At 44.0% G+C, this 18,355-nt stretch overlaps 1 protein-coding gene across 9 annotated transcripts; it reads right to left on the bottom strand.

Annotated features, from left to right (window-relative positions):
- Positions 1–42: 42 nt before the first annotated feature.
- Positions 43–18,355, bottom strand: LOC101167492 (circularly permutated Ras protein 1). 9 transcript variants are annotated; one of them, XM_011488170.4, is made up of 21 exons: positions 18,226–18,355; positions 17,974–18,072; positions 17,306–17,524; positions 16,431–16,628; positions 16,219–16,359; positions 16,074–16,145; positions 15,922–15,989; positions 15,663–15,842; positions 15,546–15,587; positions 15,264–15,353; positions 14,985–15,136; positions 14,808–14,889; positions 13,609–13,739; positions 13,345–13,429; positions 13,119–13,225; positions 12,922–13,034; positions 3,657–3,768; positions 3,069–3,209; positions 2,740–2,833; positions 2,635–2,661; positions 43–2,042 (listed from the first exon to the last, which is right to left on the bottom strand). In XM_011488170.4, exons 2-21 carry the CDS (start codon positions 18,056–18,058, stop codon positions 1,953–1,955), a joined length of 2,229 nt encoding a protein of 742 aa, XP_011486472.1. In that variant the 5' UTR covers positions 18,059–18,072; positions 18,226–18,355; the 3' UTR covers positions 43–1,952. The 9 variants fall into 9 exon arrangements, 8 of the variants coding, with proteins under 8 accessions (XP_011486472.1, XP_011486473.1, XP_078793945.1 ...); XM_011488171.4 differs by having other exon boundaries at positions 16,074–16,142; XM_078937818.1 differs by having other exon boundaries at positions 1,724–2,042; positions 2,635–2,658.

Genomic DNA, 18,355 nt, shown 5'->3' with positions numbered 1-18,355 from the left:
TTTCAACCCACATTCATAGAAAAAAAGGGTTCACACACTTCCTGGGATTTTCCAGAAGTTTCTTTTTAATGTTGGTTAAAACACATTTTGTACAGAAAAAAGTAAAACATCTTGTAAAAGTTAAAATTGATCCAAAAGCAGATTGCAACTCTTAAAAAGATACAACTCCAATAACTTCAGCTTGAAATGAAGGAGGATTTATGGACAAAAACAGCTCACGTATCGTAAACAAATGAGAACCTTGAGACTTGGATAAAGAGTTTAGGTGTTTCCTTTTTTTTTAGAAATGCCCAATATTTGATTGAATAAAAGCTGATTCATTGCAAAAACGGAATCTCAGGAACTTAAAAACATCCTTGTTTCATGAAAAATTGTCGTATTTTCTGTCTTTCAAGAAAATAATCCTGTCAAGAATATTTTTCAATAGCAAAATAATTTTAGTTTGAGAAAACATGAATGAATAAAAACATGTCTTGACTTAAAAGAAAAAAGAATTCTTGTTAAGACCATTTTTTTAACCGAATTCTTTGCTTATTTAAAGAAAATCTACCAACGGGGTAACACTTTTTGACTTATTTCTAAGGGGTCTGTTTTTGCAGTGTGGGCTTGACACATGCTCACTCAGGATTACATGTTTGTGGCGTCACTTCAAAGGAACTTTTTTCTCTTCTGTTCCAGCCACTAGTATATGTTCAGGTTTATGTTTCCTCACTATGTTTTTACAACCTTTACACTGACTTCACTCTGGACCCCCCTCTTTTGTAAAATGTACTGATGTGCATCGTGTTTGTCAACCTTTTTGGATTTGTCGAGATAAAAAGGGACGCAAACCCCACATAGTGAAGGTGTTTGCTTTATTTCAGTGTCACTGAATCAAGCTTTTTGTGTGTTTTCACATTGCAGAGTTGTGCGTGGTCTGTTTACATTCACAGACCGGTCAGAACTGAAGCCTCACAGCACGGAGGTTGTGGTTTAGGCTCTCACTGGGAGCCTCCTCTTTATGCATGCAGGCTGTTCCTGTGGGATTTCTTGGATTTTTCCTGCTTCCTCTCATAGAGTCACTTGTACCAAGCCCATCAAACAATTGTATACAAATGAATGACATTTTATAACATCTGTCACCAAAAATAACTTAATAATCTGCATTGCAAAAATATTTCAAATATACTGAATCAATCAGATACTTGGTATTGTGAGTTTTAACTTTCAAAGATGTTTCCTAAATTTCCTATCTTGAGGTTTGCTTTTATATTTGAACATACATTTGAACAGCAAATCATACTGCAATAGTTTTGAAGTGTTTTTATTTTTGTGAATCCATGAAAACTACAAAAAAAAAGTTACAAATAAATTTGTAACCAAAGAAAATTATATAGTCAATGACAATAGAGTAGAATGAGATCTAGTGACATATTGGTGGAGTCGGTTACTCAAATAACTGTGCATTTTTTGGTAGAGGCACAACTTTTGATATGGATTTACCTTAGGATCCTCTCTTTCTGAAAAACATGTTAGCAACGAGAAAATCCAAGATTTTAAATACATATATATTATATATACATAAAGTAGTAGCCTGTAGGTTCCCCTCTAGTTTAAAGACTGAATTATCTGCAAGAACAGCCCATATTGTTGATACTGAGCCAAATAGGTGTTGAATATTTTTGTAACAATTATGTGTATGGCTGCCATCTGTAAAATTTGCCCACCTTTCGTGGTTAACGTTCTTATCTTAACCCTTGTGCTATCTTAAGCACTTTAACATTGGGAGTTGGGTCATCAAGACCCCAGAAGACAGTGCGCTGAACCTTTTTTCTTCAATGATTTGTGAACCTCATTGGTGTCCATGGATTACATGAAATTCTTTTCACCTTTATCCACCTTTGTCATGGTAGCGATAACATGTCAATGTAAGGGTGGGGTCATAGGATAGCACAAGGGTTAAAGATGTCTGTCTAACGTGGATATTCTTTCATCAGGATAATTGACTTCCTGTTGCTGTGCTTCAGTGTGTAGAGCAGCGCTGCACCTGCGTCTGTTAGAGACTGGAGACAGGAAAAAATTCAGGGAAAACCTTAATATTTTAAGAATTGTACAAAGGAGGGACGGTGGAAAGCAAGGGTCACACATAAAGCCAAAAACACAAAAGCAAAAAATTCTAGCTTGTATAATAAATGGAAACTGCAAATTTTCTTGGACTTGACATAATCATTTGATTCAACCAGAGCACTAGTTTTACATCAGACAAATACTAAGGCTTACCTATATCATCTTTTTTCACTGCCCCCTCTTGTTTTCTAGTTTTAATAATACCAGATCCCACTCAATTTAAAATGTATGGCAAATTAATTTATTTTATAGCACTATTCTATGTTGTGTTTTCCAAAATTTAGCGATTTCTATGAATTTATTTTTAAAAAATACAATTACAATCGATAATGTTTCAATAAAATCTTTATCAGGACAATGTCATGTATTAAAATAAAACTCTTTTGACTGGCTGGCTTTTATTTTTATCCCCCTTGTCCAAAGATTCATATATTTCCTCTGCATATCTATCTATTCTTTTGTGGCTTTTGGGATGAATGGCCCTTTCTCGGCTTTTGTACAAAGGATTTGAATAGGGAAAAGAATTACCTGAGTGTCTGAAGTAGTAGAGTTCTTCTAAAAAAGAAGATTAGAAGAATTAGAGGTTTATATTTGAAGAATACAAACAAACGCTTTAGAATACTGAAAACTCACTCGTGCCAAATTATGCATGTTGTTGTATATTGGCTCCATTGTTTTAATCCATTCTTTAAACGTTTTTTGTTCCTCTGTGCTGCGACTGTGCTCACTGCCAACAGAAAGATATCAAGTTTGAGTCTGGGTCTCTTTAAGTCCAAGAAATAATCTGGGCGAAAAAAAACCCAAAAAGCATTCAGTCCCGCCTTCTGCAGTTTGCTTAAATACCAGCTTGTCCTGAATATGTAAAATTACCCTTCATTAAGGTCTTTTGTCAGGCTTCAGTATGAAGCGGCTCTCAAACCAGCCACCCACCCGTGCTGCGTCAGTCCGAAGTCCTTACTCACATTGCCCTCTCAATGAGCTTCAGCTGCATTTCTCCCTCCTTTTTGGCGTCCAGCAGGCGGCCTCTGACCGCCAATGCAGCGCTGGCCTGAGACGAGTTGAGCTGAATGATGGCCAGAGACAGAGAGGACAGCACGGCAGCGCTAAAGGAGGACAACCACAGAGTTGTCATGAGAGAACCCCTCAACATTTACAGCAGCAGTCCTTTCATTGTATCATCAGGGAAAAAAAGCTTTGCATCCATTCACACTTTGAATTACATGACCTTCACTGAGAAGGTTGACATGGAGCAGGCAGATTTGGTTGAGTGGTTCGTTCACTGTGTAATGAAACATTTATTCCGATCTCTTCTGCAACAGATTTGTTTGTTTTTTAATGACTTGAGGTTTCCCTGAATGACTAAACTATGCTTCCAGTCATTTGTTTTCTTGAAAAGGAAAACACTGTTGATTACAGATGCCAGAAGATGGAAGGTAATGACTTAATTAGCTCACGGTGGAGCTGTAGCATGCAAAGTCTGAATGCAAATGGATGCAGAAGCAATTTTTAAAGAGGAAATGCGATTGTTAGCATGACAGCATGATTATCACCTGTCATCAGTAACCTCTTGGTCGGCAGTGAACACTCTGAGCACTGTCTGTCCGTTTCTCTGCCTGTACTTGATCTGCAGCTGGATGGACACACGGCTTCCAGGAGCTGGCACTAAAAATAAACAACAAAACAAAGGAAACTGGTGTGAGAAGGGGGAGGACAGGAACCTTCTGAAATTTGTTGGAGTCCTTTTGTAGCTTTGCACGTATAACTGAAGGTCAGGCAATAACAACTGTGGAGGTTATATCTCTGATGAACTTCTCACTGTCAGAGCGATGCTAAGGATGCATGAATCTACACTTATGTTCATTAAACTCATGTTTATGTGGTCCCGAGGGAGTTTATTTTTCTATTGGCAGATGCACACAAAAGAAGGCAGGAGACGGAGGTACAAAAATTAAAATGATTTTATTACAAAACATTAAAACCAATTAAAAATGGACCCGTTAAAAGACATACACAACCAATTCAGTATGCTGAGGACCAGAAGACTTAAGGGAGGTGGAGGCTCCCAGAGAACAAAGATAAAATTTCACCCCACTCACGTGATGCAGACCACACACACTGTGAACCCTTCACCCAAGGACACGTCACTCCAAACTGGGGGGATAGCCTCCACCTAGAATTCTGGGCTGGCACCTGAGTCCTCAGCACTGAGGGAGGGGGGAAACAAAGGTGGATCACACAATAAAATCCAGTTAAAACACAGGTCTAAAAGAATTGTGTAAAAATGCTAAAAACAAAATAAAAGAAACTCTCGTGAGAGTAAGTCCGCCCGTAGGGTGCTGCTCAATGAACGGAGCGCGGCCGAGCTTTTATTCTCGTTGGTGGAGGATTCAGGCGTGACGCCCCGTTAGTCCTCCGTTGCTCAGGCTCAAAGGCAGCTGAAGAGCACCCGGGCCCGGCAGAACCCTGGTCAGGAGTCTACAGGGATTCTGATCACGAGCGGTGACAGTTCCTTAAAATAATTCTAAAATTCAATATATAAAAAGCAGCAGCTGTTCAGCAGGTGGGAGCGTCAGAAAGTCCCCGGCGCTGCAAGAACAACAAACATTACCAAAATAAAACAAAAAAAGAACAGCTTCAAGGCAAGCGCAGGACTTGACCCTCGCCGGCTTACCAGACAGACTGTTCGTCACCTGGGAGGCGCGCTCGATTGCAGAGGCTGTATTTTGCTCAATCTGTGCCTGCAGGTCTCATCCGGAGCTGAAAGAGTGTGTTAATATGAGGCAGCGAACAAACTCTTGTCCTTAGCCTACCACCGCTACTTTACCTGTGAGGCTAGCCGGAGGTGTGAAAACAGGAAGTGGGCGGTTCCAATGGCCAAATGCTGCCCCTGGCCGAGTGAAGGCTTCTTTGCCCTTTATAGCGCCCCATGAGGCCACTGCTAGTAATCCTCTGCCCTACAGCACCTGAGCCAATTAATCCTGCCACAATCCTCCCCCACAAAATGCATCGTCGACCCGACGATGATTCAAAGTAAACTACAGCCATGGTCTAAAAGCAACAGCAGATGATATGCTTACTGAGGAGGAGCTTTGCTCCTCCCCTACGGCCCGAGGAAGCCGGTGAGGGTTGGAGTGCTGTCCAGCAGTGGGCCGTGACGTCCGGCGCACTGGCACGCTACTCCTATCCCGGTCAGCTTGTAAAGTGACTCCGGAAGCACAGGGTACAGCAGCTGCCGCGGAATCAGCCTCAGAGAAGACTGGTGCCACCTGTCCAAGATGCAGTTCAGGTTGGTTGTCCTCTACCGCCTCACTAGTGCGGTCCTCCCTTAGAACAAACCAGTCCCCGTTCTCTATTGGATCCTCTTGGGAGAAAGAACTTTGTGGGGGTTGGCTCGGAGGGCAACCAGCCAACTCTTTGTCTGGTCCTCGCCTGACCACGGCCTTCAGTAAGGACCGATGGACTTGTCGGGGTGTACAGGGTTCATCCCTGGGGGAAATGGTGTACACTGAGCCCCCCTCTCTGGGTGCCTTTAATACTCTGTGCACCCTGTGATCCCACAAATCCCTGATTTTCTGTCGTCCTCTAAACCCCAGGTCACGCACTAAGACCAACTGCCCCTCACTCAAAGGAGGGTCCCTTACCCCCTCATCATGACCTCTCTTCCTGCGATCAGCAGCTGCAAGCAGCTTCTCTCTGGTACCCTCAAAAGCCAGTTTTAGCCGAGCTTTGTGTTCCTGGACCCACTCCTGCACAGTGCCCTCCACTGGCTCTTGCACTCTTCCTAACAGGAAGTCAACTGGAAGCCTTGGCTCCTGTCCAAACATCAGAAAAAATGGTGACTCACCCGTTGAATGATGGGGAGTCGTGTTATAAGAATACAAGAGCTGCGGCAGGCACACGTTCCAGTCCCGCTTCCGGGACACTGGTAGAGTTCTGAGAAGGTCGTGGAGGGTTCTGTTGAAGCGTTCACACTGACCATTACCCTCTGGGTGGTAAGGTGTGGTGCGAGACTTCTCTACTGCATAGAGGTCACAGAGTTGTTGAATGAGGGCGCTCTCAAAGCTCCGACCTTGATCGGAATGTATCCGAGCTGGAACGCCAAATTTTGAAAACCATTCTGTGACCAAGACCTGGGCCACTGTTGCAGCACGCTGATCCCGAGTCGCAACCGCCATGGTGTATTTACTGAAGATATCAGTAATGACAAGAACATTCTCTATGCCACTGGTAGTTGGCTCCAGCACCGAAAAATCCATAGCCAAAATCTCATTGGGCTTGGAGGCCAGCAAATGACCCATGGGGGCGCGGGCTGCGGGACGAGTGACTTTAGCTACTTGGCAGCGCTCACACTGACTGCACCACTCTGCCACCTCAGCTGACATACCAGGCCAATAACAGCGCTGCCGTAGCAGGTCAAGGGTCCTGTCTACACCCTGATGACCATGCTGCTGATGGACTGCCGTCAACACTTCCTCCCTGATCGAGCCAGGAAGCAGGATTTGCAACACTGCCTCCCCACCATCATCTCGAAAGACCCTTCTGTACAGAACCCCACCTTGCTCAACCAGCCGGTTCCACTGTCGAAGCAATGCCAGCGTGGGTGAGGACAACTGCCTACGCTCCTCTGGGCTTGGGCGAGTCTGACGTTCCCAGAAAGGCAGAAACTCCTTTAGAACAGGATCAGCCCCTTGAAGTGAAGCCATGTCAGAGGGGCTGTGATGGGGCAGGGCAACCATGGTGGCTTGGGTTGTACCGACAGTCTCCGTCTGTTGCACCTGCTGCAACGACATGGGCAAGCAGCTACCCGGAAGAACATCTCTCCAGGCCTGCATGTCTGGAAAGTGCTGCCTTGACAGAGCATCTGCATTTCTGTTGCTGCGGCCCGAGCGGTACCTTATCTCCAGGTCAAACGCCGCCAGCTGCGCTGCCCACCGTTGCTCCATGGCACCAAGCTTGGCGGTGGACAGATAGCTGAGGGGGTTGTTGTCAGTGTACACAATACACTTCTGTCCCAAAAGGTACTCCCTGAATTTCTCAGCTACTGCCCATTTTAGTGCCAAAAATTCCAATCTCATGGAGCTATAATTGACTGGGTTCCTCTCGGTAGGCCGCAAGCCTCGACTAGCGTAGGCTATTGGCCGCACCTTACCCTCTTGTTCTTGGGAAAGAACAGCTCCAAGGCCTCCGTTGCTAGCATCGACCTCTAAGATGAAAGGGCGGGAGAAGTCTGCATACGCCAGGACTGGTGTTGTAGTCAGCTTAGCCTTTAAAGCCTCAAAGCTGCGCTGGCATTCCTCCGTCCAGTGGTTAGTTAAACCACGTGCAGACTTTTTTCTGACCTTGTTTCCCTCCAGCTCTGCCACTAACCGGTGCAGCGGTGCAGCCAACTTGGCAAATCCCTCCACAAAACGTCTATAATAGCTGGCAAAGCCAATAAACGATCGCAGCTGGAACACTGTAGTAGGGGGCTCCCAATTAGCCACCGCTTCCACCTTGCCAGGGTCTGTAGAGACTCCCTGGTCCGAAATCACATGACCCAGATAATGCACCTGGTGCTGAAAAAAGGCACATTTGGCGAGCTTAACCTTAAGCCCTTCGAGCTGCAGTCTCTCAAGTACCAGCTCTAATCGCTCCAGATGCTGCTCGATTGTCGAAGAAAAGACAATGATGTCATCCAGGTACAAAAGCAAGGACTGACCTTGTTGCTCGCCAAACATTCGCTGCATCAGCCTTTGAAAGGTGCTGGGGGCGTTGCAAAGGCCAAAGGGCATGCGGTTCCACTCAAAAAGGCCAAATGGTGTGCAGAACGCGGTCTTAGGACGATCTGCCTCTGCCACCGCCACCTGATGGTAACCGCTGGCTAAGTCCAGAGTGGAGAACCAACGAGCTCCGGACAAGGCATCCAAGGATTCCTCTATTCGAGGAAGTGGAAAAGCATCTTTCCTAGTCCTGCTATTCAACTGCCTGTAATCCACGCAAAGCCGGAGACCACCATCTTTTTTGCGGATCAAAACAATTGGGGACGCAAAGGGGCTGCTACTCTCACGAATCACCTGAGACTGGAGTAAATTGTTAATATGCTCCTTAGCCGCCACATAATCCGATGGGGGAATGCGCCTATAGCGCTGCCGGACTGGAGCATCATCCACCAAGGGAATCTCATGAGTGATTAGGCTTGTGCAACCCAGGTCCCCCTCATGCAGTGAGAAGACAGTTAAATACTTCCCTAGGAGGGCCCGGACTTTCTCCTGCTCTCCCGCCGAAAGTGCAGAGAGGTCTACTGACTCCAGCTGAGCCAGAGGCAGGGTGGATGCTGCATGAGCAGCCACCACAGCGGCTTCCGATTGTACCTCAGTCACTTCCTTGGGTAAACTTACCACTCCAGCTGGAGCCACCGTACCCACCAGGGTACGTGGGTGGAGTCTCACAGCGGTGGACCCCACATTGATGATTGGGATGTAGGCTGTCCCCCTTTCCACCCTTACGAGTGATGGAGTTGCTAAAAGGCCGGCAGGGAGGCCTGAGCTACATGGCTCAAACAACACCGCTGAACCAGCACACTGCTCGGAACAAGTGGCAGCAACGATAGCCAGGACACCACCAGAAATCCAACGAGCCTTTCGACCACGTGTCCTTACATTAAACATGCTGGGGGTTACCGTAGCTTGAGCTTGCTGGCACTGTTTCAGGGCCCCAAAAATTACATCTGGGGCTGTGGACACCTCAGATTGTCCAAACAGGGCACTGCCATACTGGGCAAAGAGCTCTTGGTAACAGCGCTGGATGATGTTCATCCCCAAAACGCCCGGCGCCTGTAAAGGTCCTCCACCGGGAATATCTTTAACTACTAGTACACCACATTGTGGCAATAACTTGCCACAAAGTCCCACTTCCAACTCCAAGTAGCCAAGATATGGTATAGCCAGCCCGTTAGCTGCCCTCAATTGTAGCCACTGACAGGAGCGAAGTCGCTCTGGTCCCCATGGCTCAAAATTCTGCTTGAAGAAACTTTCCGTGATGGTGGATACCATGGACCCAGTATCCACTAAACACGAAATGGAACGACCCCCCATGCACACCTGTAAATGAGGACAAGATGCCAGAAGTCCATCAAACTCCCCCTTGGAGCCAGCGGCTGCCCCCTCCGAGCTGTGGCTCAACAACTCGGTGGGCATTAGTTTTCCGATGGTGATGGGGTGTTATTATTTCGCTGGCGGGACCTTTGGGTAGGCGAGACTGGGCGGGCCGAAGGAGCCACCCGAACGCCATCACAATCCTGGGCAAAATGCCCAGGCTGCTGACACCTTCTGCAAATAATGGGACCACGACGAGGGGGACGACTGGCCTGGCTAGGATTCTGCAGGCGTAGCAGGTCCTGAGACATCTGGAGGATCTGCTCTTGTTGGAGCCTTAACATCTCCTTTATCTCCGATAGTTCGGACACCGGAGGGACTGATTGGGAACTACCCCCAACGCCACACTGGAACCCAGGGACAGAGGGGACGGAGTAACTACGACTCCGTACGCCTCCAGGGAGACCCTCCCGCTCCCACTGCATTGCCTCACCCCTAACCTCCAGCAACGTAGCGGTGGGCTGTCGGCGCACAAACTGTTTTAATTCACGGCGTAGGGCACAGTCAAAAACTTGTTCCACAAATTGATCCCGCAATAAAATCTCTGCATTTGGAACACCACTAGGTGCAGCTCCCTTAACGGAGGCCATTAGGCTCATTAAAGCCAGGGAGTATTCATGCAGTGTCTCACCTTCCTGCTGCCGACGAGAAAAAAATGCCTCCTGCAAGGCAACATAAGAGTCAGTGCATCCGTATAATTCCTGCAGCACTGCAATGACCCTAGCCGGGTCCTCCCTGACGGAACCAGGGCGATATTTAATTTCGTCGCGGGCCTCTCCCTCCAGGTGATCGAACAAAAAGAACGCCTGATCGGCTACACCTAAATGGCGGGTCCTCATGCAAGCCTGCACCTCCTCAAGCCACTCCGTAAGCCCAATACCAGTCCGTCCCCTAAACATGGGACATTTTCTGTCTCTAGGGACATACAACAGTCTCTCAACCACGGGAGGATTGGTCGAAGGCCCAGCCAAAGTGGCAGGTGCTGCACCAGGGCCAGAAGCTGCTGCTTGTTGCTGCCGCAGCCTCTCATTTTCAGCTTGCAGCCGTGAAACCAGGTCTGTCAAATCCTGGACCTGTCCTTCCATTACTTAAACCTGGAGGTCCCAAAAAAACAAAGTCCACTTTCCAAGGTTATTAGGATGCCAAGTTACCTTGCACAAATCACCTTCCTCACTTCCAAGCGGAACCAGCTGCTGCTTCTTTAAAATTAAAAAATAAATAATTAAAAACAGAACAAAAAAAAAACAGTCTGCGTGTGACCAAACACAACCACAGAATAATGTAAAAACCACACGTCTCTGCCAAGTGTGCGATCCTGCCGACAACGCCAATTGTGGTCCCGAGGGAGTTTATTTTTCTATTGGCAGATGCACACAAAAGAAGGCAGGAGACGGAGGTACAAAAATTAAAATGATTTTATTACAAAACATTAAAACCAATTAAAAATGGACCCGTTAAAAGACATACACAACCAATTCAGTATGCTGAGGACCAGAAGACTTAAGGGAGGTGGAGGCTCCCAGAGAACAAAGATAAAATTTCACCCCACTCACGTGATGCAGACCACACACACTGTGAACCCTTCACCCAAGGACACGTCACTCCAAACTGGGGGGATAGCCTCCACCTAGAATTCTGGGCTGGCACCTGAGTCCTCAGCACTGAGGGAGGGGGGAAACAAAGGTGGATCACACAATAAAATCCAGTTAAAACACAGGTCTAAAAGAATTGTGTAAAAATGCTAAAAACAAAATAAAAGAAACTCTCGTGAGAGTAAGTCCGCCCGTAGGGTGCTGCTCAATGAACGGAGCGCGGCCGAGCTTTTATTCTCGTTGGTGGAGGATTCAGGCGTGACGCCCCGTTAGTCCTCCGTTGCTCAGGCTCAAAGGCAGCTGAAGAGCACCCGGGCCCGGCAGAACCCTGGTCAGGAGTCTACAGGGATTCTGATCACGAGCGGTGACAGTTCCTTAAAATAATTCTAAAATTCAATATATAAAAAGCAGCAGCTGTTCAGCAGGTGGGAGCGTCAGAAAGTCCCCGGCGCTGCAAGAACAACAAACATTACCAAAATAAAACAAAAAAAGAACAGCTTCAAGGCAAGCGCAGGACTTGACCCTCGCCGGCTTACCAGACAGACTGTTCGTCACCTGGGAGGCGCGCTCGATTGCAGAGGCTGTATTTTGCTCAATCTGTGCCTGCAGGTCTCATCCGGAGCTGAAAGAGTGTGTTAATATGAGGCAGCGAACAAACTCTTGTCCTTAGCCTACCACCGCTACTTTACCTGTGAGGCTAGCCGGAGGTGTGAAAACAGGAAGTGGGCGGTTCCAATGGCCAAATGCTGCCCCTGGCCGAGTGAAGGCTTCTTTGCCCTTTATAGCGCCCCATGAGGCCACTGCTAGTAATCCTCTGCCCTACAGCACCTGAGCCAATTAATCCTGCCACAATCACTTTAGAGCAAAAAGCTTAATTTAGGTTTTCATTAAATGTAGTGGAAGCCAGCAAGCAGCATCAGCCAGGTTTACAGAACTCGTTAGACACTGCCCACACATCCTCTTTAGGAGAGATTTTTTCTGTGTCTGTCCAGCAGCAGGGCTAACAGTGTAATAGGCTGAGAGCTGGTGTTTGACAGTTTTACTCCAACAAAAGAGGGTCTTTGCATCTAAAAACATATGAAGATTTTGATTTGTCAGTGCTTTGTTCTCCAGATCAGACAGAAGAGAAGTATCTGTTCAGGATTTGGGAATGGAAGTGAAAAAAATAAACAAATGATTTTCGAATGAAAAATTGTGTTTTTGGCATTTTAAACATTTTCTCGTGGCATTTTTCTCATGATGGACATTTAGACAGAAAATTGCATTTTTTAGTATTGTTTTATTCACACAATTGTGAATCAAGGGCAAACAAAAGAAAATGCAGTTTGAAAAAGTTTGTAGGTGAGACGTAGGTGCTACAATCGGCAGGCCACAAGCTCCTTGCTCCTTTCCATTTCAATGCATCCACTTGACGATTGTTTCCATTTATGTCTCTATTTTCCTTGTTCGAGCTGGCATCTGCCTCAAAACTGTATGGCTGGATAGCTTCAATACTGCTTGTCATTTTTCGTTGAACCATTAATGTTAGGTTTGGGGTATGAGGGGCTTTAAGCTTGCAGGAGTGCACGTAAAACAAAGGGATGATTGCTCATTCACAACTTCAGAGGCAAATTACCACAAACTACTACCGCTCTGCAGAAACCATGTCCGAGAAAACAACACAGATTTTTAGATTTTGGCTAAAAACGGGAAAAATCTATAGTAAAGACCACTGGGAACACTGCAACAAATCAAAAGATGACTGGAGTGGGACTGTAAGCAACCTTTTCATTTTGATTTAAACTAACATGCCTCAGCATACTTTTTATTGGTTGTGAATAAATTGGTTTATGAGTGTGTTCTAAAATTTACTGTACTGTCAATGGATGTAAAAGCCAAGATGGGAAGCCTCACAGCATTAATATGCCAAATTTGTTTTGGATATTGTCCATCTCATCGCTGTGGGAATGCAACAGTTTTTGTTTGGAAGCAACAGAAATAAAAGTACTTTTGAAAGTAATCGCCAACTCTTTCAGCCATCTTCCTCTTGTTTAAAGCCCAGCTCCATTGTAGCGAAAACACAGTACATACATATTTGTGTCGTCTCTCACCAAATTTACTTCCTTCATTTGCTCCAAACCGGAAAGTTATCTCTGTATCCTGGTTCACGTTTCCCACCTCTCTGGTCCCCTTGTGTCCCGCTTTCTTCTCTCCTTTTAAACGTCTGCAGCAAAAAAAAACCCAACAACAACTCAATACTCTTTTTTTAGAATTTTCCAGCAGTACTATAGTGGGATGTTAATCTTACAGTGATCTGGGCAGCAGTAGGGTTACTTTACATTGCGTGGCTATTGTTCTGTTCTGAATAATCTGCTCAAACTCTGTGTGCAGTTGGTTGGGTCTGGCTATGACCACCTGCAGACATTGAAAATGTATAATTTTAGGATTGGGTCTGGACATTGAAGCAGACAGGAAAAAGAAAAAAAAAACATGCTGGCTGATTTAATTCACTCACAACACTGTGTTCCTCTTACTTTCCCTGCGGTGCGATCAGCGAGCCTTCCCAGCTCATCCAGCCTGCAGTCAGTTCCTTCTATGGACAGCACAGACACCACCACACTGAGGAGACAAGCACAACTTAGAGTGACCTTCATCACAGTTAGAGCCGCATGAATCCGGCTAACCCTTTAGGGTTCAATTGCAAGGACATAAAATAAGCATATTCAATGTCTAATCAACAGATTCAAACTGCATAAATACATAAAATATGAGAATAGTTAGGAAATATGTGGACTAACCCTTGACTGACAGCATACTCCCCCAAGTCCTGGTAGAAAATTGTGGCTGAGACGGGGGTCTGAGCATCGATATCCTCATCTTCCAGATTTCCCAGCTTTGCATTGGCTTTTCCGTCTGTGCAAATAATCACCTAGTAGGTGTATAAAGCAGACACATAGATCATTAATACAAGAATTACCACATTTTTTACTCATTTCACCTCTTCACATTGTAAAGTTCCTGTAAACTCCATGATGTTGATCAATAAGAATTTGTCTATTGTGCAATTGAATAACAGGGGATGTAAATTTTAAAAAGTATGCTTTTTGACCATTATTTTGCGTTGAATTGTTTTTTAAGGCAGCTTTAGTTATGTCGCCACTTTTGTACATAAAGTTAATTCTAAGTATTCAGAGAAAACGTATTATATGAAACAATAAAAAAAAAGTAAAACACCCTAACAAAAAAATGTTAACACGTTTAAATGATGGAGCATATTGTACCAAGGCACAAGGAAAGATGTTAAACATGGAGAATGTTGGGCCACATCTGCACCACAAGAGCAGAAATGCAGCTTTCACTTTGTTAAGTTCTGACTCCATGTTCTACCAGCTGACGGCTTCCTGCAGATCACAGACCTGCTGTATTGGTGTACAAAGAAATCATAGATATAATTTTTGAATCATTGAATGATTTGATAATTAGCTGTAACACCTGATTCCTGTATGAAAATTTATAATGACACAGCAAAAAAAATGTATAACTAAGTAAAAAAAGAACAAAAAAGTGCCTTTGTGTAATCCTTCTAAAAAAACGTGTTACATGCCACACAAGAGGCAGCTTTTATTGAGGTTGAAGAACTTCAATTTCACAAAATATTAAAAAAATAAAGCAAAACAAATGTCAAGGAAAGAATCCTTAAAAAATTGTCTAAAGGCAAATTGCTCTGAGAACAGAGCGTTCTAACGAAACGCAGTATACCAATCATTTTAAAACTTCTCTACTGTGCACTTTCTAAGCCAAGAAATTTTTTTTTGGAGTCCGTGAAAACCTTTGTTTCTCATTGTGCAGAACTCAATTTAAATGTATTTTTATTTTCTTGATATTAAAAGGCAAAATATCTTAAAGAATCAACCAAAACCTGTTGTTTATGGCATTACCTTGTCTTTGATGGCATAAAATTAAGCACATTTCACATTCCTCTAACTCTTAAACTAACCTTGGAGCCTGGTTGTCTGGAAGCCATTGCTATTGCAAGGAGGGCAGCTGGACCCAGAGCTGTGGTTCCATTTGCAGATAAACTTTAAACAAGCAAGGATGGAGAAATAACAGAGTTTTATTAAGAAGAAATTTTTTTCCAACAATGGCAAACAAAAACAATGGAGTTCACTCTCACCCCATCACTTGTCTTTGTAGAACCTCCCTGTTCTGTGAAAGAGGAGGTGGACTCGGCAAATTAGCAGCCACTTTTTTTAGATGTTCACTCTTTGTCAATTCTGCTCCACTCAAAAGCTGTGATGTAAAATTTTCCCATCCATGAATTGTCACCTGGAGGGAAAGAAGGAGGATGAGAACAGGTAAAGCAGCAGCAAAAACATTATTCTGAAATACTGCAAAGAGGAGGAAATGACTTTCCCGATCAGTTTTGATCCCCATCTGCATCCACATCTTTTACCTGATAGCTGAAGGTGATGAGGCCCACGCATGTGTCAGGCTGCTGCTCACTGAGTCGCTGAACACATTGTAGCACAGCTTCCTGGACAAACTGTTGTGAAGAAGGTCGGTCATATTAATCCTTCAAAAACTCAGATTAATGCTCATTTTCTCGTCAGATTGTGATGGGTTAGCTGAATCCTGGTTTTGTCTGCTTTCTTTGTTTAAAGAAATTTGATTATAATAGCATATCAAGTTTAATTTTCCATGACCAAATCTAAGCTCTAAAAATCAAGCAATTTACCTGAAGTCTTGTTCTGTGGATATCATGTTCTCCAACTGACACCTTAAAAAAAGTCATCACGTGTTTTTTTAAGGATAAAAAATTCACATATTGACAACACTAAGGTTAGACTCCCACCTCAGAAGTGATGCTCATGGATCCTGACACATCGATACAGAAAATGATCAGGGAAGTGGACTGCGGCTTTTCATTCGGATGGAGCAGAAACAGTCCATCCTGAAGGTGATTTAAAGGAATATGGGGGGAACTGACAGAGCTGGGACAGTCCCACGGATGACAGAAGTAGCATTCATTTACCTGGGAAAATGCAAAAACATGGACATATTTGTGCAACCATCCATGTACAAATGCTTTAGGACTCAGTTTGATGCTTTACTTCATTGAAGCAGTCCAGGACAGAGCCACAATGAGAGCAGGGGGAGGGTTCCCATTCATGAGGAGGAGCTGAAAAAAAACATCCTTTCCATCAGTATTATAATATGTCAAAGAGGCAAAATGATTGGTTGATGGTGGTAAAGTTCGCAAAACCTTCTTCGGCGAGCAATCTTGCTAAACTGATGAGAACCACGTTGGGATTTCCTTGCAGTGGTTTGCTTTCTGCTGATAAATGAAACCAAAGATTTTACTTTTATTCCACTTTGTTTTTATTTCTTTAATGATTTCTTTGATTTACCTTTCCCGGTAGGTGATTGGGCGAACTGTGTGGGTGATGGTTGCTTTTGGGGGGATGAATGGGACGTGGGAGGGGAAGGCAACACCGTCACATACTCTGGGATTAAGTTCATAAATGATGGTCTTGGTGGAAGGGCTGGGCCTGTGGTTTGAGAGGACAAGCAATAAAGCTTGATTCTTGATTTCAAATAAACTCAAAAGGAAACTTTGTACCTGATATATTGCCATTGCTACTATCATTTGGTAGCTTTGCCTCACTCCCCAAACCATCTGGCATACCGTGGGAGTAGTTTGGATCCCACTTATGTTTGCTCACTTTAGGTTCATTTAATGGCTCTTCATAGGTAAAACACTGGGGCTGACAGACGGACATATTTGCAACTGTCGGTCTCATATGTGGCGGAAGAAGAGCTGAAAAAAAAATATCGAAAAATCTCATGGAGGAATTCATTATGACGCTTCTACAGATGTTTGGAAAATAAAAAAACCCAAAACAGAACAAAGTAACCCAAGATCATTTCTAGATGTGTTGTTTTTCCTGTGCGTGTTCATTACCTCACACTATTGTATTTACATCCAAACACGAGGTACAAATAATAAACCTGTGATCTGAGGGTGGAGCTAGAAGGTTGAAGGCTTACTTTGTCAAAATATAATTAAAGATTTGTTGTAGTAAAAAAATGAACAAAAGACAAAAAATAGGAGCTTTTTTTTAAATAAGAAAAGTTAAATCATCAAAAACGTGTGACTACTGATGCAAGATAGGTGAGGAAGAAATATGCCAAATGTGGAAACAAAACAATGAAAGATAGCAAAACACAAAGGAAGTATTGCGTAATGGGACTCATGGAACAAATGACTTTGTACAAGACTGAACTTCTTGAACATAATTCCTAATCTGTGTCACAGTTCTGTCTACTCAGATTGGTTTTACTGGTTTGTTTCACGTCATGCATACATTTGTTTTAGTAACAATTCTTTATACCCCCCCTTTTTTTGTTTCTTAGTAATCCTCTGTAATGTAGATCAAAAATAGACCCATCTGGAACCTGTTTTACCACATGAGGGCATTGACAGACTTATCGTACCTGTCTTTAGGTTGGGATTTGTCTGCTGAGGAACTAGATTTGGGGTGGAAGTTGCCTCCTGGTCCATATGAAACTGTGCATTTTCATAGAAAACGAAGCTTGCGGACTTCTTGACCTTCACTTCTTGACTTCTTTCCTGTTTTTTGTTTTTGGCAGAGCGTGTGGGAGGGGGGGGAGGAGGACTTTGAGGGCGCATCCGATTAGCAGGAGGAAGAAGAGCTACAAAAGGAAGACCAAAGTGTACATCCAATTAGGTTTAACTCTTGAAAGTTTTTTTTCTCTTTACAAAACCAAAACTTCCCTGAGGAGCAATGATGCTATTTGTGTTCTTCTGCACACAGCTACTAATATTTAGAAAATCTTTCTACTATGAGGCCCTGCTAATTCTATTTTTCCTTTTCTTATGGGATTCCGACAACAGATACAGTGTGACTTTTGTGAGTAAAGAAAGGCACGGAAAATGGAGTTGCTGACTGACCAACACTCGATAAACAAAATGCACCTTTTTGGTTCTCCACAAATATTTGAACAGAATGTTTCCACAGGACCTAATAGGGAGGTTAAGTGTGCCACTGATTGCTTAAGATGTAATCACACCATCACCACAGCCACCCACTGGGCTCCAATGAAAAGAAAAAATCCTGCTGAGATCCCGACGGAAATCTCACCTGAGCGTTTCGTGACATTGGATCGCTGGTTATTTCTTTGAACCAGTGAAGGCGACACATAAACAAACTCACAAGCAAATTCCATTGTGCTTCAAGTTGCTGAAACGCAGAGATTTGATACAAAGAAAAGTTTCGGGAAAAACAAGATCAAGTTAACTGACACACAACTGAGAGAATGTGCGGTAAGTTGCATGAAATGAGCTCAATAAACACAAGAAAATGATAAAATAATGATATAAAAGAGTTACTTACAGATGTTGAATCTTCGGTACAAAGACTGAACTGCTCAGTACAGTCCTTACATTTGAACTGTACAGTACAGTCAAGAACACTAAATTCTTCCAGGGCTCAGAAATGTTTGAGCTGACGTTTGGATTTTAAG

The sequence above is a fragment of the Oryzias latipes genome, chromosome 19 (genome assembly GCF_053564925.1).
Source record: "Oryzias latipes strain Hd-rR chromosome 19, Olatipes_Hd-rR_3.1".
Lineage (NCBI taxonomy): Eukaryota > Metazoa > Chordata > Actinopteri > Beloniformes > Adrianichthyidae > Oryzias > Oryzias latipes.
Note: the sequence above shows the minus strand (reverse complement) of the source record. Positions and strands in the feature narration are given on the sequence as shown.